General features: G+C 40.4%; 1 protein-coding gene across 2 annotated transcripts in view; it reads left to right on the top strand.

Annotated features, from left to right (window-relative positions):
• The first annotated feature begins 441 nt into the window (after positions 1-441).
• Positions 442-22,104, top strand: part of BNC2 (basonuclin 2) — a 412,566-nt gene continuing 390,903 nt past the window's right edge. For both annotated transcript variants that reach the window (XM_011990863.1, XM_011990862.1), the window contains exon 1: positions 442-550. In XM_011990863.1, coding sequence (XP_011846253.1) covers positions 506-550 — 45 coding nt within the window. In that variant the 5' untranslated portion in view covers positions 442-505. The remainder of the gene's footprint in view (positions 551-22,104) is intronic.

The raw sequence follows: 22,104 nt of genomic DNA, 5'->3' as shown, positions 1-22,104 counted from the left end.
GCACTCCAGCCTGGTAACAGAGCGAGACTCCATCTCAAAAAAAAAAAAAAAAAAAGAGACGAAGGAATTTGGATTCAGGGACTTTTCTCAGGTTTTGTTCAGCTCTTACCACTTTGTTCTCCTTCCTACCTTTAAATGCTCTATGGGAAATATGTATTTTGGGAATCAATGTGCTGTATGTTTTGTCTTGAGGATTTCACAGATCCTTGAGAGAATATTCTGTGTTTAGTATAGAACTTGGGTTAGGATTCATTGATGCACTTGTTTTACAGTTAGGACACGAGTGGGGTGGAGGTCTTCAGAAATGAATGTCATCTGTTGCCTACATTGATGACATTATAGTAAGCAGATCAAATGTTATAGCTATGTTCTTGAAAGGAGCTCTTCTAGGCCTCTATAGCTGGGCAGAACATACTGTGTTCTCTGTGTTCTGTTTTACAGATTGCCTGGTTTTCTCTGAATTTTGTGCTGCTTCATGACTTCTTTTCCCTTGATAACATGACACATGGCTGATGACCTCAAAAAACCTTCTAGATTTTCTCTTCTACTGGTATTTAACTACATGTAATAGTTTCATATTTTTCATTTGAAGATTACCTTGTAATTTTAATAAGGGCTCATGAATGAAACCTACTAAATGGACAGTTGAAATATCCTACATCCAGGAAGCTGCATTGCAGTATTTTACTCATAGCCAGCTGGAATTCTAATAGATTGGTTTGCTGATTGTCCTATTAGTTTTTGTTTTGTTTTGCTTGAGGATTCAACTTTTCTGGATTTCTTTAACTTAATAGTTAAGTCTGGTCTGTAAAGCTATAGATAAGGTAAAAAAAATTGTGGGTAAACTCTCCAAAGTTTCCTAGATCTTGCTTGGTGGGAGTGCAAATCCAATAGCCCATGCGTGTTATAACCATTGCCATTATTTGCTCAGTGGAGTAAAACAGAAAAGCATTAGGGAGAGTCTCTGTGGAGCTTCATGCAACTGGTGTGACATTGTCTAAGAAAAGTTGGTGGTTTGAGGAACCATAACCCAGGAGCACTTGATTGAGTTTTTAAAACACACAGTAGATTAAGGGCAGAAGTGTGTCGAGTTCAGCCACCAAATCTGTTCATGTGGGTATCTTATAACTCCTGGAACTTGAATACTTCCTAAGTTTACTCCAGGTTTAATTTCATTCTAACCTTGTGATGCTGTCAATAACCAACATTGCCCCACCCCTCAAAAAGCCCAAAAAACAAACAAGAAAACCTCTCACTGAAAAACCATTATTTTGAATTTGACATGAGAACCAATGCATTATTTGCCATTTTTCTCATAAAAGTTAACTGCAAGTTCTGTGTAAGAAATTTTAAATAGATAAGTAAGTGTCACACAAATGAATACAGATATATTCCAGTTCTTTGAATATACGTGAACTGTTTGCTTATTGGTTGAATGCCAAGACCAAGGTGAATGAAAATGGTCATTGAAGCTCATCCATCTTTTAGACATTTGGCACTTCATTGTGCAAATGCGCACATTGATAATTTTGGCTTAAATACTTGGCATTTTGTTTGGAAATCTGTCAGCCCCTTTGAAGTCTTTTAATTTGGGAGTGGGGGTAGATTAGACTGGAATAATAATAAAGTAGGCTCTGCAAATAATTGCAAATACACAGATTATTTCTTTTTTATAGGTTGCCAACAGATTTTATAAATTGGAACTTGACATTGATTATTTTAGGTTGTCTAACTTGTCAAGAAGTACAGTTTCTGTTACAAGGAAATAATGACGTTTTCGTTTAGAGGATGAAACATTTTCCACGACCATGAATCTGTTACTGGCTTCATTCAGCCAGCTGCCAGTGGAATCCAATTTCTAGAAGGCAGAAGCAGTGCCATTCACCCTTGCTGTTCTTTCATTCCTCAAATTTTAAGTCTTTCAGCCTCCAAGAATCCTTAGGGTCTTCCTCTGCCAGGTTAAATGTGTGAATTACAGAGTAAAGAGTAAGTTGAAGATTTGTTCCATTTCCTGCTCTCAAATAATTTTCATGGTTTTCTTTTTTCTTTTTCCCTTTGGTGATCTACTTTCAGAATCTGAGTCACTAAATTAGTTTTATCAAAGGAGGAAAATGTACTTAGATACTTAGAAATGGAAACAAGATTTGTAAGTTGGCAATCACCTTGAATGAAAATACAGTTGGCCTTCTGTATCCACAGGTTCTGCACCCGCAGATTCAACCGACTGTGAATCAAAAATAATGCGCAAAATATCCAGAAAATGTTACATTGTTGCTGATGTTTCAGTATAGAATCTTTTCTTGTCCTTATTGCCTCAACAGTATAGTATATCAAATATTTACATAGCATTTACATTGTATTAAATATTAGTAATCTAGGGATGATTTCAAGTATAAGAGGATGTGTGTAGGTTATATGTAAGTGCTGCACCAATTTTTAAGTGATTTGAGCATTTGAAGATTTTGGTATCCTCAGAGGGACCTGGAACCAATCCCTACCACCCTGATAGTGAGGGACAACTGTACTAGGTGAATACTGCCTTGCCTTAGCCAAGGTGATAACTATGTATATTATAGAGATAATTGCCCTCCAATGCAGTTTTGTTTTTTGTTTATACTATGTTGGAAAACCGTTATTTTATTGAAATATAATTATGTGGAATTTTTGAAAGAAAATATGGAATATGTTGTTTGAAAAGCTTTTCACATAGATTTTAAATTTCTCAACAAACCTTTTAGGTTTTTCACAGATACAAGCATTTATAGCAGAAATGTAGTGAATATTTTTATACATATTCTGTAAAACTTAAGTCCCATTCTACAAATGATTGGAGTAGAAATAGGCATTAAAATGTGGTGGATTCATGCACAAGTAGGTGGTTTGTGTACTATAGTGTGAATATACTGTTTCTTATTTTCTTTAAGGGGGCATTTTTGTTCCCCTGGGGAAATAAACTTCCCATTTATTTTTCTTAAGTATTTTTAAGCTTGGTTACTTATTTTTTTAAGTAATCCCTGCCACTGTTTATATGTAGAACCCAAGTAGCATTTGTAGTTGAATCTTGTACATTAAAAATATTTTGATCAGCAAATATTTAACAAGTGCCTACTGTGCGTTAAGATGTTTGTAGAATTGCTGTTTTGTTTGTGAATGTCAGCACTGGGCATAGATCTAAATCCTCCTCTTTGCAAACACCCCTGAGAATAGGAACTAAGGTGAGAATGTGTTTTGGCCTATATCGTGTTTTCTAGTCATTTCTATGTATTTTATTAGAAAAATATTTAAAAAAAAAATGTTTTGGGTTAGGGAACCAACCCGCTTGTCCAACTTGTGAAAGTCTGCGGAACAACACCACCATCAAAAAAGACAACATACTCGGATCAGGAGTGTAATCACCCAGTCACCTAATAAAAAGAGTGCTTGAGTATGCATATGGAGCAAAAGAGCAAAACCATTCATTTGGTAAAGGGTGAGTAGGGGCCAGGAGACAGCGACAGAATGCTTTAAAAACATGTTGCCATTAATATTTAAGACAGAAAGCGTTCTGAGCCCGCTCCTCTCTTCTACCCTTCCTCAGCATTCATGTTGTAGTTTGCTCCCAAATGCTCACAAGTCCGCGCCAGACGGAAATTCGCACAGGCCGCTGCAGTCCCGCAGAGGCCACTCAGGGGAGGGACGCGGGCGGAACAGTCGCGCTCAGTCCTCCCAGGCCGCCCCAGGCCCCAGGTCCTCTGGTGCCTCGTGCCGGCTCCCGGCTCGCCTCCCTTCTGCTCTGTCCAGCCCGCCCCGCCGCCCCCCTGCTCACACATGCGGCCCCTCCCCCGCGCCCCAGCCTCTGGAGTCGCTTCGAGGCCATCTAGTCATACGCTGTCCATCAGATGTGTTTACTTTTTTCCTGACAGCCGACACATCTGGAGCACATATTCAGGTTATTCCAGTGCCACTAGACACATTCCACAAGATCATTTCAGCGGTTGTTATGGCGATCTTCCTCCCTCCAGTGATTTTCAAGTTGCATGACAGAAATAGCTGGAGCTAACCAGGGGGACAAAAGTCAACGGGATCAGGAAGGGCTTCTTTCACAGAATGAACTAATTAGTGACCCTGCTTTCTTCACAGGGCAATGAGCATATGGTTTAATAAAGTGAGTCTGTGACACTTTTTTTTTCTCTGTAGGCAAAGCTGTCACTGGCTGAAAACTTCCCTGTTTTTACTGGTGGGACCGTAGTCTGCTGTCTTTCAACAGAGTTTACTTCACAAGTAGAAAATGTTTGCTCCTGAGAGTTAAGCTTCAGAACGTATTCTTGGCTTCATACTACCTAACTATAGCAGGTCCTGTAACTTAAAGAGACAGTATTAATTTTATATTCATTTCATGGGAAGGATTTATGCTTACTCAAGACTAAGCATTTTCATTTAGGGTTTTTAAGTATTACGAATTGACCTGAAAGTTCAGGTAAATAGAATTTGTTGTTTGCTGTGGTTTGTCTATAAAATATGATCAATATTTCTCACTGGATTAGTTACAAATTTATTTGAACCTGTGATTTTTTTATTGGGCACAGTTACGGAATATTTTAGTATTAAAAGATTTGATTAAGCTACTCCATTTTTATCACATTTTAAGTAGCATGCAGATGTCAGGTTATGTCTGTCAATTTTTTTCCTGATGTACTTTTTACATTTTGTGTAGGATTTTGGATGACTTTATAGTGTGAATATATCATTGCAGACATGATAATTTAGACCTGAGATCATTTAGTGTTAGTAGTAGTAATACTGCTTGCAGCTTATAATAGATATATAAGGCAATTCTGTAAAGCACTGCCATCTTTGATTACTTTATAAAGAATACAAACATGCCTCAATAAATGTTTTTTGGATGAATGGACATATCATATGGATTCAAACTAAATACATGTTGCCATTAGTCATGAGTCTGAGATGTATAGATTATAGGGGCTCATTTTCTTTTCTTCTTTTTTGATTTTGTATTCCTATACTCTAATTCAGTCTTGAAAAACCTAGCCAGCTATACATATTTCACACTTCTCCCCATAAGTACCATGATACTCTTTTATAATAAAACACGTGTACACATAGAATCTCGTAACCTCCTTTTCTTGTTCTTTCACCAATACTCACAAATTCCCCTCCTTTGCACACACCCCATTTTTAGGTTTAGACCCAATGCACTTAAGTCACCATGAACAACAGAGTTTATAGTGTTCCTTTTTGATCGAATTACTCATGTGTTGACTGAGTTCTCAGAATTCTAGGAATATGACAATGAGTGACAAGTAGGAGAATCAGAGCTGGACTCTCCCAAGCAATTGTCTTAATCTTTCTCCATCAGTACAATACCTCTTTCCTCCACGTCTCAGTCAAATTCCTGTTCAGTGGGTCCCACTGAGGCTGGTCGCAGCTGCTGTGGAGTACCTGCTCTTAGGAAGACTAGAAGAACACTGAAAGGTCACATAATTACATGTGAATTTAATTCACAGAGACCTGCTTGTCACTTTTCCTTGTGTTTCTCCTAGTTACACGTTATTAACTGTGGTGCCTTTTAGGGCCTCAATTACTTGGGCAAATATGTATCGTGCAGAGACTGAGCTCAAGTTAGAATGCTGAGAGTGTTTGTAAAATTATGTTTTCCTCTCCAGATGTAACTTTACAGTAATTAAACCTAATGCAATGTAAGCATTATAGTCAGTGTTGTGGTAGTTATCTCCAAGTCTAATTGGTAACATCTCTTAAATCATAGCACTTAATGCCGGTTGTCTGGGAACTGAAATAAACCAAAAAAGTTACATACATTAACCTTTGGTTTTTCTGCATCAGGTGAAGTGGATAGCTTGTCCCTTTATCAAAATCTGTCATCTGTATTATTTGGAATTTTGATAGCATTTAGAAATTTTTTTTCTTATTTAGATAGCTCTGTGTATCCATCCATCAATCCATCCATCATTTCTTCTGTCTTTAGGCTATTTTGCATAGTTTGTTGCCCTAGATTTGGAGACTTGATCCAGCATAGAGCTATTGTCCACTTGGGTTATTGGGGTTTCCCTTTCTAAGTAGATGACCAAAATCCATGGTGAAAACATGCTTGCCCTCCATAAAGGGCTACTTGTTTGCTGTATTTCAGTCATTTTTCTGCCAAAAGTAAAAGAGTCCAAAAAATAGAAAAGAATCTCAAGTTTAAAATTTTCTTTTGCATTTATTATACCCAAGAATATGGCAAGCAGCTTAATTTAATCAAGCAGCAAGAGTGCCAGACAGTTTTCCTGCGTGTGATAGCTAAATAAATAGTGGACCTCCGTATGGCAGTGATAATCGCAACTTAGAGGGTTTTCTCCGTTGTGAAATGTTTGTGTTAAGGATGACTTTTTTGTTGTTTTTGTTACAGTCTGACAGCTGAAGATGCTTTTAAAACCTTCTAGTCACTTAGAGCAGAGCTATACGGCACAGGCTTGGTGGTTCTAAAAGGCAGGTCCTATCCATCACAGAAACAGCAAGTCTCTGGGTTATGGGGGAAGATTGAGGGGTGGGGGAGTGAAGTACGGAGAAAGGGGGGCTGCTGTGTCCAGTTTACATTTGTCACCAGTGACTAGCTTTTAAAAAATGTATTAGCTGTGCATGCTGGTAAGTAAGATCCAGCTGCAGGGGATTATGGCTTTGAGTGGGTCGGGGAGCTTGGAATGCATTCAGTTCCATCAGGGGATTTGTGTCCCTCGTCATCAGCCTTAACATTGCTAACACAGTAAAGATTAGGAACAGACCAGTGTCACCTGCCCTGAACTTTGAAAACCCTGGAACCATTAAACAAAGGGGGGTGCTAGTTTAGAAAGTGTCCCTTCTCTCTGTCCAAAGTGTTTGTCAGATGACACATGCCAAAAAAAAAAAAAATAAAAATACAGTTATGCTCAGGTGAAGGGCTGTCTGTAGTTGAATTATTTTCACAATTTACTGAACTTGTCACAATCGTAATTTCTAATGAAAAACACCTTCCACAAATAACTTTCAGTTAATGAACATTTTTGTGAGGTGATTTCCAAATCAAAATGAAGAGTCAGTAGTAAGGAGGGAATATTTCTGAGCTTTAATCTCACTCCATAGGAGAAAAAGATTTTGCTTGGTTTGGGTGACCCTCCCCTCCTCCTCCTCCCCAGGAAGAAAGTTAAGAGAACACCACAAAGGTTTACTTTTTTCAGGGATTTTGAAATTCAGCCTACATGCCAGCAAGCAGTTTAGAGGCAGGAAGTCTTTTCTAGTAGTGCAGTCATGAACTGGTAAACTAGAAGCATCTGTAAAAATTTAGAGGGAATATCAGCTTTCTCAAAGCTCCAGCCCAAGTGTAATGAGGTGCAAATGATAGCACTGTATAACCCTTCCCCACCCCAATTGTGGAATGAGATATTGAGACAAAAATAAAGAGGAGAATAGGGATTTCAGAACTCTACTGTACTGAAATAAATTTTGTTTTTCAGATGAAATGGCTTTTGAGTGACTAAGGATAGCCCCAACTTTGACGGTAGATGAGTAGCAAATAAATGATTTTCAGCTCAGCATCTCTAGGTACCATCTTTGAAAAGTGGTTGCTTTTGGGGTGTGAGTGCATAAATGACATACCTACTCATTCGGCTGAGTAAATTAATGAGAATTTTTAGTATAAAGTAAACTTTCACTGATTTGTATCTTTGGCAGGCACCTCTCTCTTTACAGAAAGAAAAAAAAAAGGAGGGGTAAGAAAAAAGATGTGATTTGTTTGAAGGAACACATCTGGGGTGTGATCTGCTATATCTTAACACCAGATGGCAGGTTTAGGCTGACAACTAAACCCAGTTTAGCCTGGTCAAACCGTATCTTCATTTGTCCTTTTCCTCCTCCCCTCCCATACAATCTATGCACAGGAAGTAGAACAATCATTTGTGCTCCAGGCTAACAGTCCTCTTGTATCTGTGGCTTTGGGTTCTCTTTCACTGTGCCTCTGCTGTTTATAGACAAGTTTGGCTTCCCTTGGCAACACCTGAAACAGGTTCCCTCTGTGGCTCATACTTTTTTTCAGAGGTATGTTTTGTCGAGGCAGAGGTGTGGTGCCTTTAGGTGGCTGGTGCTTGTCATGACAGGCATGGCATTAGCTGGGCCGAGCAGTGACTAGAAGTGACAGCATTGGTTTGAGGTGCCTGGGGGCCTCTCAATCATCACTCCTGCTGGAGCATTGAGAATATGAAAGCACCTCAGAGCACCACTGCTTATCAAGGAGATAACAGTTAGGGAGAACAGGGCCAGGAGGTGACTGAGGACAGGCAAGTGCCTTTCCCTCCCTTTATTTTCTTGTAGTAGATTTTACTTGAAAGAGTGTCATATATGTGGCCTTTAGAAAGAAGGAATACAAACAAGCTGTGTCCAGGGCCTCAAAAGAAGGGACCTTTGAATTTCCAGAAGTTTCAAGTCTTTTAATTTCTGCCCTTAGACGTAACAGTTTCTTTGTGCGTTGTGTCATAAAATGACCAAACATTAAAAAACCAACCAGAAAAACCCCTTCAACACTTCAGGGAAAAGAGTCAGTAAATAGTATATTTTCCTCCTCACTGTCGTTACACACATTACCTCCTCAGTGATAGTGGTAGCAGTCATAGCCTATTTTTATTACTGACTCTCAAAGGACCAGTGTCAGAAGTTCTTATCACCCCTAACCATTGGGTTCCTTTGTAGATTTTCCAGGAATTAGTTTTAGATTCTCACTACTGATTAATGGACATATGTGTAGTCTATGCAAAGAGCTACAAAACACATTCATTAATCCATTCTACAAACTAAGATTAATTATAATTGTCTGTAGGCATCTTATAAGGTCACAATTCTAATATAATTTGATAGGAGCTGTTAGGGATTTGAATGAAATTTCAAAATCACCTCCACAGAGAAGGAAAAAGACCTTTGGAACCAGTCAGTGAATGTTTTTGTTGGGCAGAGCTTGAAGTTACTTCCTGAGATTTCTCTTCTTTCATAGTTCAGCTTTCTGGGTAGTCAAAGATCACCTGTTTAAAAAAAGAAATCATTCCTGGATACCAAATATTACTATAGTTATCAACATCAAGGCAATCAGAATTTTTCTGAGTAGATTTTAAATTGTTTTTGTTAAGTTACACATTTCAGTTGTAATCCTTTTTTTTTTTTTTTTGAAACAGGATCTCACTCTGTTGCCCAGACTAGAGTACAGTGGTGTGATCTCAGCTCACTGCAACCTCTGCCTCCTGGGCTCAAGCGATCCTCCTATCTCAGCCTCCCAGGTAGCTGGGAACACAGGCATGTGCCACCACACTTGGCTAATTTTTAATTATTATTATTATTTTTTTTAGAGACAGGATCTCGCTATGTGACTCAGGCTGGCCTTGAACTCCTGAGCTCAAGCGATCCTCCCACCTTGGCCTCCCAAAGTGCATGAGCCACTGTGCTTGGCCTGGCAGGTGTAATTCTTACATGTCACTATAGAACTATTTTATATATAATGTTTGACATGCAAACTTTTCTACTTGGTATTTTAGAAAAAGAATTTGTTGGTTAGAAAAATCACTGAAGAGAGTTTAGTAAGAATACTGTTTGCTTTTTAATAAACTATTTACTATGGTTCTTGTAAATAAAACAAAACAAAGCAAATTAGTTAATTCTGTTCAGGAAACTTAGCTCAGTTTCCTAATGTGAAGAAGACTGATTTGATAGCTTGGATATGTAGAGGCCTAATATGGTTTCAATCATTGTGTGGAGGAGGACATTACATTGATGAGACAAAACCATTTTCTAGGTTCTTGAAACTACTTGACCAATTACAGTAATTTGAAGAGGGGCACTTCCTAAATAATACTAAGTTCAATTCATAGTATGAACTTTTGAGTTCAAGACTTCTGTAATTTTTCTTGGCTTAAAAAAAATTCAAATTTATGGAATAGTAATGATGTTGGAATGTTTGATTAGATTTTAGTGTTCCACATAGTTGACTATAATAATTTCTGAACTACAATAGTCAGTTTCAGCTAGAATATTTCCATTTATTCAACACCACGTTAATATTTGCTTACTTGTCACACACCTTTTTTTAAAAAAAATCTGATGTGAATTTGCTTTATTGCATTTGACACGTTTGGGCAAATGACAACAACTTTGGTGTTTTAAAAATGTTCCAATTCCAGAAATCAGCCTTCAAATAAGCTTCAGGCAGTTTCCCAGTAAGTTCTTAATGGATTGCCGTCTTTCTGCCCATCTCTCTTTTAAATTTTTTCCTTAAAGGCCACAATGGGGGAAACTAACTAGTTCGCTCTAGATGGCTATACTAACCCTACTTTAAATACCACTGAGAGTTTAAAAGGCTGTGTTTTTGCATCTAGGCTCACTTGGATTTGAATAACTGATCTCTGACCGTGGGCAAGTCTCTTAACTTCTGTGTCTTGGTTTCTTCTATTTACAAAGAAAGATAGGCCTATTTTAGGTATGTATCAGGGTAATAGGTGGTAATGTTAGAATACAGAGTCTAATATGAAGCCTAATATATAGTAGAGGAGGGTACAATACTTGATAGTTACTGTAGTTATAACCTCCTCCTACCCACAACCTCCGCCTCCCAGGCTCAAGCGATTCTCCTGCCTCAGCTTCCTGAGTAGCTGGAATTATAGGTTCATGCCACCACACCTGGCTAATTTTTGTATTTTTAGTAGAGATGGGGTTTCACCATGTTGGCCAGGCTGGTCTCGAATTCCTGGCCTCAAGTGATCCACCTGCCTTGGCCTCCCAAAGTTCTGGGATTACAACGCACCTGCCTCGGCCTCCCAAAGTTCTGGAATTACACCACGCCTGGCCTGCTTGAATCCTTTTAAGCCATCATTGCCCTAGTTAGGGGTTTTCCCATTGCTGTTTGATTTTCACATTCATCAATTGAATACTACCCCACTGTAAGCTTTTAGTGTTTTTTTTTCCCTGTATACACTTGGCCCATTTCAAGTTGAACAGTTGTTTGTCAACTTCAAAAAAGACCACTTGTATATATAACATGATCTGTATTTGTGAGAAATATTTTTCCTCTAGGACCAAATTATTAGTAATTTTACTGAGTCTTAACATGCAGATATCATCAGTGTGGAATAAAATATGACATGCTCTGAGAGTAACAAGCTTCCCACTTGGGAAGTACCTTGGTGGCTTTTCATGAGAGAAAAGGCATAGTTATTTAAGCCTGGTTGTGGAGCTGAATAAACCTATCATTTGAATCTTGGTTCTTCTGCTTCCTAGGAATATAACCTTGGACAAAACTTTTTACTTCTTTGGGCCTTATTAAATTGCTTTTTTTTTTTTTTTTGAGACAGTCTCACTCTGTCGCTCAGGCTGGAGTGCAGTGGTGTGATCTCGGCTCACTGCAACCTCTGCCTCCTAAGCACAAGTGATTCTCCTGCCTCAGCTTCCTGAGTAGCTGGGATTACAGGTGCCCACTACCACGCCTGGCTAATTTTTGTATTTTCAGTGGAGCTGGGGTTTCACCATGTTGGCCAGGCTGGACTTGAACTCCTGACCTGAAGTGATCCGCCTGCCTTGCCCTCCCAGAGTGCTGGATATATAGGCATGAACCACTGTACCTTGCCTATTGCCATTGTTAGAGATTAAAAAAAAGAATACATATCTCACAGAGTTGTGGAAATTAAATGAGTTGATATTTTCAGAGTACCTGACATTTTCAGAGCACACACCACCACGCCTGGCTAATGTTTATATTTTTAGTGGAGACGTTGTTTCACCATGTTGGCCAGGCTGGTCTCAAACTCCTGACCTCAGGTGATCCACCCGCCTTGGCCTCCCAGTGTGCTGGGATTACAGGCATGAGCTATCGTACCCAGGCTGGACTGCATATTTCTTATTAATGATTCCTTTTATGCTTGTTGACATTAGGACATCATTCTGCTGCTGTGGTTGACTTTATTAAAAACTATGACACATTTCCAACTAGTACTTTTTCAATAGAAATGGATATACCATAATCTTATACCTGAATTACTGAAATCTATCAAATACCATCTCTATTATTTCCCTTTTTTCTTTGACCACGTGTTGTACAGATAGCTTATAGTATTTTTTTTTTTTTTTTTTGAGACGGAATCTCGCTCTGTCGCCCAGGCTGGAGTGCCGTGGCCGGATCTCGGCTCACTGCAAGCTCGGCCTCTTGGGTTTATGCAATTCTCTTGCCTCAGCCTCCCAAGTAGCTGGGACTACAGGCGCCTGCCACCTCGCCTGGCTAGATTTTTGTATTTTTTTAGTAGAAACGGGATTTCATCATGTTCACCAGGATGGTCTCGATCTCCTGACCTCGTGATCCGCCCGTCTCGGCCTCCCACAGTGCTGGGATTACAGGCTTGAGCCACCCCGCCCGGCTTTGTTTGTTTTTTTAGTACAGATGCAGAGTGTTGACTTCACCTCACTTCTTAATTCATGACTCACTTTTGTCATTGGTTCATGCAATGTCCCTCTTTTGTTGTTCACTTATTTTTGTTAGATTACTCGTTTGATTTTCTGATGGGGATAAGAGGTTAAGGGACTTTTTTTTTTGTATTGCCAAGGTTCTGAGGTCCACTGAAGCCAGAGTATATTGCTATGATAGGATATAAGAAATGGAAGAGATCTGCAGTATTCTCTAGCTAAGTACTTCTTAACCCCTTTAAAAAATATTTCACCCCTTTAAATGAATTTTTAAAAAAGAATCCGGCCAGGCACTGTGGCACATGCCTGTAATCTCAGCTACTTGGGTGGCTTAGGTGGGAGGATCACTTGATTCCAGGAGTTTGAGACCAGCCTGGGCAACTTAGTGAGACCTCATCTCAAAACAACAGCAATAAAAACTAGTTCAGACTCTTTTCCATTAAAATTCGTAGATATAGTCTGAACTTCTCTGATGCTTGAGAAAACTGAGACTCAGGTAAAAGACACAGTAATAATCACCATAATAATGGCCATCACTTTTTGACCATTTATTATGAATCATGAGCTCCTTGCCTGTGATCGGAATATCATCTCTGGAGACACCTAAGCTCATGCAGCTTATTGTGGACTTCCATTTTGGCATTCTCTTTAAACTTCTAAACTGGTTCTCTCTCCCCTTCCTTCCTTTTTGCTTCCTTTTTGGTTTTTTTTTTTTTTAATTTTTTTTAGTTTTTTTGAGATGGAGTCTCGCTCTTTTGCCCAGGCTGGAGTGCAGTGGCATGATCTCGGCTCACTGCAAGCTCGGCCTCCTGGGTTCACGCCATTCTCCTGCCTCAGCCTCCTGAGTAGCTGGGACTACAGGTGCCCACCAGTATGCCTGGCTAATTTTTTGTCTTTTTAGTAGAGACGGGGTTTCACCCTGTTAGCCAGGATAGTTTTGATCTCTTGACCTCATGATCCACCCGCCTCAGCCTCCCAAAGTGCTGGGATTACAGGTGTGAACCACCGCGCCCAGCCTAAATTTTTTTAAATTTTTATTTTATAGTTTCAGTTGCAGGCTTACCATTTTTGCTTGCAATTTCACATTGTATTAATTTTGTTCCATCTCCAGCCTCGTCCCCAGTCCTGCCTTTTCTGTGACATTTTAGGTTGACATTAGACTAACAACACAACCAATGCTTATGAACCACGCTTGCATCAAATGAATGAGATGAGTACATTGTCATCATGATCCTAAAAATAGGTATTTTTCAGTACTGCTTCCTTTTTTGAGAAAATTTGCTTTCAATCCCTGACCCTAAAACATAAAAGTAAATCAAATTTCAAGACGGTAGACATTAAAGAAAATAAATGCCAAGTGCCCCAGGCAGTGCCTGGCACACACTGAGAACTCAATAAATGCTTATTGAGTGACTAAAAGTCTCCAGTATGAGCAAAAGCTGTAAATCCTGGATCTACTTCTGTTGCTGGCCTAGTTCTTTCTGATTTGTTTAAGGCATGTTAAACCATACTCTGGCAAGGGAGAGGAATGAAGGAGTGTTTAAGAAACACCTTCAGTGTGCCAGATGCTTTCATCAACACTGCTCAGTTTACCTCCACATCAGCCATCTGGGTTTATGCCTCTTCACCCTTTTTTTTTTTTTTTTGAATGAAGAAGTGGGAACTCAGTTTAAACAGATTGTCCAAGATTGTTGAATTTGAATTGGGATCTTTCTGACTTTAGACCCTCATATTTTCCAGACATCCATAGAAGTGTAAGAAATGATTAATTGCTGTTACTATTTTTAATTGCCATCATGATCATCATCATACCACCTTTAGATTTTACAAAGTTGCCCTCAAATGGCAGCCAGTTGCCTCTACAGAGGGTAGGACATTACTTGGTGAAGAGAGGAGAACATTAATGGTTCAGGCAGCAGTATTTCTAGATCCTCGTATTTCCTACAGCACAGATCTACACCAGTCTCTTTTGTGTGTATGCAAATGGATACCTGTTACCTAAGGTGTTTGTTACATGAGATCCCTTCCAGCTACTCAAGTCGAAGAGATTTTTAAGGTGGAATCAGAGTGTTCTGCCTATGTGATTTTGGTATTTTAGATGGAAAAGTAAGCTGGAATGCAGAAAGATTTTCCTAAATGGAAAGGTGGCTGCCTCTTCACACTCTCCACTTCCTTTGTCAGTTGCTGGAGAGAGATGGCCAGTGACACAAAAGTCCTTCTAAACTTTGGGGAGTCCTAGATGGCTGGCAGATGAGATCACTTGATTTCAGTGAAACCTGCCAGCTGCCTTGAATTCACTCTTCCGGATCACCATACTTTTTATTACTAGATTGAATTATAGGATAAGAAAAGTGCTTTGAGCATCTTTAGACCACACATGTAAGACTACATACTTGGGCCTGAGCCTCCCAATTTGGAGTAGGGCCTCTTAAGGAAAAAAGAAAAAACACATTATCCGTGTTTGTGTGTGTGTATTGTGTCCTGTTTGCCCTTAGGTTAATTTTTTTATTAAGTGCCGTAATTTCCCAATTTTTCTTAGATTATATTTCTGATTGCTTTAATACTTAGATTTGCCATTTATTTCACCTATCCTTGTTTTCCTTTGACTTTTTAAAATCTGCTCTCATTATTGTACTTTGTATATCTTTTTAATGGAAGGCAGCAGAAAAATTTGAACGTTTGTCTAGAACAAGCTCAGCTGAATCAAGGGAGGGCTGCCTAGCTTGGTATTTAACACTGCGGAACTGGCATGTGTTTGCATTCTCTACTGAAAACAGCGTGCACACCTACATGCCCCTGCATTGAGCTTCGTTTCCTTCATCTTGAAGTGGTGGTGTGAAGAACACTCAGATTTCCCACACAAATCAGGAAAGAGGGTTCATCAGAATCGACACTGGTTAAAAAAGAGGTCTTAATGGAAGTGCCTAAGTATTGTTCAAACACAGGGGATAAACGTGTTCTGCTTTACTTGGCCAGAACAATGTCTCAAGCTAGCGATTCGGCTTTACTCCAGTTTTAACCTCAGGCAAAATTTATGCAGCTCTACTACCGTTTGTCAGGTAATTAAAGGGAAAAAGGGGAAATATTTGCTTAAAGTAGAAGTGTTTTTTAATTAAACATGAAAAATAATAAATAAAGGCAAGAGGCAAATAGGCAGTTGGGAAACATGAAGAACTTCAACCAACAGGCCAATATTTTAGGCATGGCTAGTACTTTATTCCTTACAGAGCATTATTCAGCTGTGCTAGAAATCCAGCTTTGAAATTATTCCATCTTTGTGTCCAAGAAGAATGTAACGCACAGTTACTCTGTCTCACTTGAAAGATAATGCTCCTTACCAGTTTTTGCTAACCACTAATTATTTACTTGGTAGGAGAAGAGTTCTTCAAAGTAAGAACCTCATAGAAAGCCAATAAATAGTAGTACAAATCTTGATGTGGGAAGCACAGATACAGCAGGAAGTTTAGGCTAGAAAGGGGGAAATAACCTCCTCCCCATTATGGTTAACCAGAATATTAGTTGGATTGTGTTGTGTCCAAAATTTCTGTTAATGGTTCCACCACTCATCAGCAAAGGCTGAACTCTATCATCATTGACTTATCTTTAGATCCCGGATCTTAGGGATTCTGCATCCATATATCCTCATTCTTACCTCCTGTATTAAAGTTGACTGTGACCATTGCAGTTGCCTGCCTTGACTCTTTGAGTAGTAGTATCCTTACAAATATTCCATACTGAATCTCTCCTACTGCTGTCCATCCTTTCTATTGCTGCCAGAGATATTTTACCAAAAGCTCAGTTTTGATCATGCTACTAATCTTTTCAAACTTTGCACAGTGTTTGAGTTTTCCATGCCATGGTCCTTGGACAGCTTACCATATCTGATCTATGTTTACCCTACATTCCAGCCATACTTAATCTAGTTTAGCTGTTCTTTCAACACAATGCAGGGCTCTTTTCCTCTATCTCCTTGCCTTTGCTTTTGGAGTGCTTTATTCTACACTTCTGAATTAAGTCCTTTAATTTGGGCAGCTGCTTTTCAAAGGCTGGTCAAACAAGAGTGTAAGTCTTGCTGATTATGTATTGTTATATAATTTTCTAGGGTCTTCCTTATAATTTTGTTTCATGGAACCTTATTCCTTACACTGAATATTCATACTTTGAGGGTCTGGGGGTGGCAAGTTAGAGATAATCATCTGAAGTGTTTGTTTCCTTGGAGATCATAAGGTACAGTGAATAGCATTATCTCTCTGAGTGTCTTAGAACTAACAGGGAACAAAAAAGCACTTACCAATCCCAATGGACAGATGTGATTTATGTTGGTATGTCTTTGAGAGGTAGAATCTCCATAATGTATAGGGCCCCCCCCCAGATATTTGATGGGTGTGGCAGTTGGCACATTATGTTGAATTTTCCTGCTTCTCTTCCAAACAGTAATCCTTGAGCCATTTTTTGTTTTTGAACAGTATCTAGCTGGTATCTGTTATCTCAAACATTGCCATTTAGTGGTGGTCATCAGTGTTTACCCATAAGGTGAAATGTTACTGATGACACATCCAAAGGTAGTTTAACTGTGATCTCTTTGTTTGGGTTTGCATGCTGTTTTCTGAATATATAAATCCAAACTTGGGTAATTTAGGGGTGATTATTTATATTAGCAAATAGTGGTTTATGAAAGGAGTAAAATTCTTTTAAACAGTAAGCCTTCTCTAGGCCCTTTGAATATTTGAGTTGCAAAATACTGATCACAACCTGAAGAAAAATGTCTGTTGTGTAAAGCTGAACATATCTATGTATCTATGCCAATAAAGACATATTGAGTGCCTAGATATATGAAAGGGAGAGTGTGTGTGTATGTGTGTGTCCCTGTGTGCACTCACGTGCTGGCCAACCAACTATGTAAATATGTACCCCCCTGTATTCTTTACCTTATAAAGAAGGCAAAAATATTTCTTGTTGCTCTTACCTGGAGTTATGTCCACCTTCATCTTACTGCAAGTGTCAGAGCAACATACCAAATAGTAAATGAGGAGATGAAACAAGTGGGGCCAGAAAACATTGTCCACAGCCCAGTGGTCCGTGTCACCATTCTTCTGCTTCTAGCATATATTGCATAATCAGGAGAGACGAGACAGGCCAAATCCTTTTAGTACACCATGTCTGGGGAGGTTATGGAGTCCCAGAGGTTTGTTGTCATTTTAACAATCTTGATTGTGACACGATCTTGGAAGTCACCTGAGAATGTCATGAAAACCATATTCCCGGCCGGGCGCAGTGGCTCAAGCCTGTAATCCCAGCACTTCGGGAGGCCGAGACGGGCGGATCACGAGGTCAGGAGATCGAGACCATCCTGGCTAACACGGTGAAACCCTGTCTCTACTACAAAATACAAAAAAACTAGCCGGGCGAGGTGGCAGATGCCTGTAGTCCCAGCTACTTGGGAGGCTGAGGCAGGAGAATGGCGTAAACCCGGGAGGCGGAGCCTGCAGTGAGCCGAGATGGTGCCACTGCACTCCAGCCCGGGTGACAGAGCGAGACTCCGTCTCAAAAAAAAAAAAAAAAAAAGAAAACCGTATTCCCCATTACTGTTATTTCTGCCGGACACTTACTGTGTAGGGAACATGTTTGATATATATATAAAACAAAAACAAAAAACAAAAAAACGACCAATTGAAAACACCTATATTCTTTGCATTGAGGTCACATTAAGAATGCCTCCTCTTATACAGTTCAACTAAAGCTCTCGCAAGAAAATGAGTTTGCTTTGTTTGTATTTATAATGAATCATTATAATTGCAACTAGAAGCTTTGCAGTTGTTGTTCATCCCCTCTTTCCATTCTCACAGAAATGTCAGGTTCAGGATAGATTTTTAAGACTCTAAAAATAACAGTTTTTCTGCTTGCTTCCGTTATGGTAATTTTGTGGGCATATAGACCTTTAGGAATTTTTCTTCTTTTTGAGACAGAGTCTCGCTCTGTCCCAGGCTGGAGTCCAGTGGCACCATCTCAGCTCACTGCAACCTCTGCCTTCAGGGTTCAAGTGATTCTCCTGCTTCGGCCTTCCAAGTAGCAGGGATTACAGGCTTGCACCACCATGCCCAGCTAATTTTTGTATTTTTAGTAGAGACAAGGTTTCACCATGTTGGCCAGGCTGGTCAACTCTTGACCTCAGGTGATCCACCCACCTCGGCCTCCCAAAGTGCTGGGATTACAGGCGTTAGCCACCGCGCCTGGCCAAGCTTTAGGAATTTTTCTATTTTGAAATTATGTTGCTTTTCTTGAGATAACCGAGACACTAAAATATACTAGTGAGTGTGTGTTTTGTTAGTGTTGTTTTTGTCCTGTTAATTAGCATTACATTAAAACTGCTTGCTGAGAAAGTTTTATTTTTGTTGCTTCTTAACATTTTTCAGAAATTATATCTAAACATGTATTTTGAATGAATCCAACTGGAATGTTAGTTTTTAAAAATAAATTTTGTTTAAACCTGTGCAGCTGTAGTTTACTTTTCAGGCATGAGAAATATCTATTTTATTAAGTCCCGTGAGGAATATGTGTCACATACATTTAAGAAAAAACTATTTAAGATGAAAAATTCCAAAAATGACTTCCCCCTGGTGTGAAGTAAAACAAAAGCCTCAACTGCATCTCTGCCTGTGGTAATGACACGAGGTGACAAACTGCAGGCAGGTGAGGTTCGTGGGGATGATCTCACACCTGCACCTCGAGCTTGGGGAACAGATGGGTTTGGAGCTGGCGTCTGGCCTAGCTTTCTTTTTGATGCAAGACCAGCTCTCAGGCTTGGGGCCCCCACATTTGCACAGAAGACTCGCAAGTGTTTTAACGTAGGCAGATGGGACTGCGGGTGGATAATATTCCCTGGGTTTGTGAGTCTTTTCCCTGGGATGGAGAGGTGAAGAAGCCCCAGCGCAAGCACCACCAGCCTCCAAGCTCAAGGCCCTTACATCAAGCCAGAGCTTTGCCTGCCAGGCAGGTTTCACTTCAGAAACCCAGAGACTGAGGATCTGTGCCCTCTTCAGTCTTAGTTCTGTAGCCAGGCAGGTAGCAAAAGGTGAACCCAGTTGAAGGATTCCTTCCCTGCTAGTCCCTGCTTCGTTCCCCTGCAGCTGATCAGCAGAACTCTGGAAGCAGTTGAGGCTGGTAAACCTTGTGGGCAGGCAGAGCTCTTTCTGCAATAGCACTCAAAGATGACTTCTGATGAATTCTTTTTCACACCTCCCCAAAGAAATCAGGTATGTATATCTCTAAAGGGAAGGTCAAGGTAGATTTCTGTTTGAGACCTCTGCTGCATCCTCTAACCCAACTCAAGATAGATTTGCCAAAACCATCAGGCCCACCCATGTTTTACTGCTTTGCCCCCTTCACTAAGGCCATTCACTAGGGGCTCTTCTTTTCCTTTCAACACTAGTGTTGTCCTGGCAAATGCCTTTTTAAGAGCCTCCACATGCAAAGCTTCCCAGGGACATTTTGCAGAAAGGTTTGCACTCCTTTCTTAAGAGCAGTTCTGCTCCCTCATTTCTATTTACACATGTACTGAATAGTCAGTCCATGTCCATCCTTCAGAGGGGTTTGATTTTTCCCTGTACACTGTTTTTTTTTTGAGACGGAGTTTCATTCTTGTTGCCCAGGCTGGAGTGCAATGGCACGATCTCGGCTCACTGCAACCTCTGTCACCCGGGTTCAAGTGATTCTCCTGCCTCAGCCTCCTGAGTAGTTGGGATTACAGGAGCCTGCCACTGTGCCAGGCTAATTTTTGGTATTTTTAGTAGAGACGGGATTTCACCATCTTGGCCAGGCTTGTCTCGAACTCCTGACCTCAGGTGACCCACCCGCCTCGGCCTCCCAAAGTGCTGGGATGATAGGCATGAGCCACCGTGCCCGGCCCCCTGTACACTTTTTTTTTTTTTTTTTTGAGAGGGACTCTTGCTCTGTTGCCCAGGCTGGAGTGCAGTGGCACGATCTTGGCTCACTGCGAGCTCCACCTCCCGGGTTCATTCTCCTGCCTGTTCATTCTCAAGCGATTCTCCTGCCTCAGCCTCCCGAGTAGCAGGGACTACAGGTGCCCACCACCATGCCTGGCTAATTTTTTTTATTTTTGGTAGAGACAAGGTTTCACTGTGTTAACCAGGATGGTCTTGATCTCCTGACCTCGTGATCCACCCACCTTGGCCTCCCAAAGTGCTGGGATTATAGGTGTGAGCCATCGCGCCGGCCCCTGTACACTGTTTTAAAACGGGTCGAGCCCCTTTTAAAAAAAAATTGGGGAGATTTCATATGACAGTTCAGAGTTCTGGTTTCTCTTGAAAAAGAGAAGGATAATCTAGCAACTGTAGGGTCTAGCAGCACATTGTCTACATTCCCATGGAACTCTGAGGTAGAGTAGCTGGCTAGTGACTTTTCTCTTTGGATAATGGACTAAGCATTTTTGACATAGACATGTGCATGAACTTATCCTTACTATGTGCGATGCATTTTGTTCAATTTCATTTAAGCACAAATGGTTAAGAGCCACCACAGTGATTTTCACCATCCACCATTGCCTATGACCTGCAGTTTGAGAAGCAGTGCTTGGGATTTGGCTGCAGGCTCTGCTTGCCAAGGTCTTCCCCATGAATGTGCATCGGTGCTTAACTCCTGGCCTGCAGCAGCAGCATCTGGTTTCACAGACTCAGTCATTGTCTTTCACATGAGGGAAACAAACAGCCCTGTGGGATGCCTAGTCTATAGCACCTATTTAGGCTGTGGGTATCCAGGTGAGGACTGGTCTTTTCAGGACTCCTTGGTTTTGCAAGGCTGAAAACAAAGGCAGAGTGAATGCCTCTCTTGTGTCTCACCACAGCTTCTAGCCCCACCCCTGCCAAGGTAAATGAACAGGGAGAAAATATGCTGTCTTGTGGAAGACTACACCAAGCCTGTCCTATGGATTGCATAACAGTGGGCCCTAGTAGACAGGTCAGGGACAATTCATATTACAATGGTATTCTTTTTATAAAGCAAAGCAAGTTTTTAACCGTAAGTTACCTTAGTGGCTTTACATTTGCATTACAGATTTTTAAGTACTGTCATTAATGGAGATGGGTCAGTAGGCAGGGGGCAGAAAAAGACTAAAGAGCTTCTTTAATCATTTTCTCTACCTTTGCATTTTATCATCCTGGAGGGGAGACAGAGAAGCCTCTTACTCATCAGGACCATCAATAGACCATGGCCATCAAAGCGTCGATTAGGAAACATGAAGCATCTTTTTATACAATTTATACATTCTTATACAGCCATTCAAATTTTATTCCTTTATCACGTAGAAAGAACTCAGAATTTTGAGTCAGAAGATGTGGCTGCTTCTTCTGGGCACACTGTTTTCTTTTTTTTTGCTTTTTTTTTGAGACAGAGTCTTGCTCTGTCGCCAGGCTGGAGTGCAGTGGCACGGTCTCGGCTCACTGCAACCTCTGCTTCCAGGATTCAAGCAATCCTGCTGCCTCAGCCTCCCAAGTGGCTGGGGCTACAGGTGCACACCACCACACCCAGCTAATTTTTTGTATTTTTAGTAGAGATGGGGTTTCACCATGTTGGCCAGCATGGTCTCAATCTCTTGACCTCGTGATCTGCCCACCTTGGCCTCCCAAAGTG

The sequence above is a fragment of the Mandrillus leucophaeus genome, unplaced genomic scaffold, assembly GCF_000951045.1.
Source record: "Mandrillus leucophaeus isolate KB7577 unplaced genomic scaffold, Mleu.le_1.0 Scaffold384, whole genome shotgun sequence".
NCBI classification, from domain to species: Eukaryota; Metazoa; Chordata; class Mammalia; order Primates; family Cercopithecidae; genus Mandrillus; species Mandrillus leucophaeus.
The sequence above is the reverse complement of the archived record's forward strand: the minus strand, read 5'-3'. Positions and strand labels throughout refer to the sequence as shown.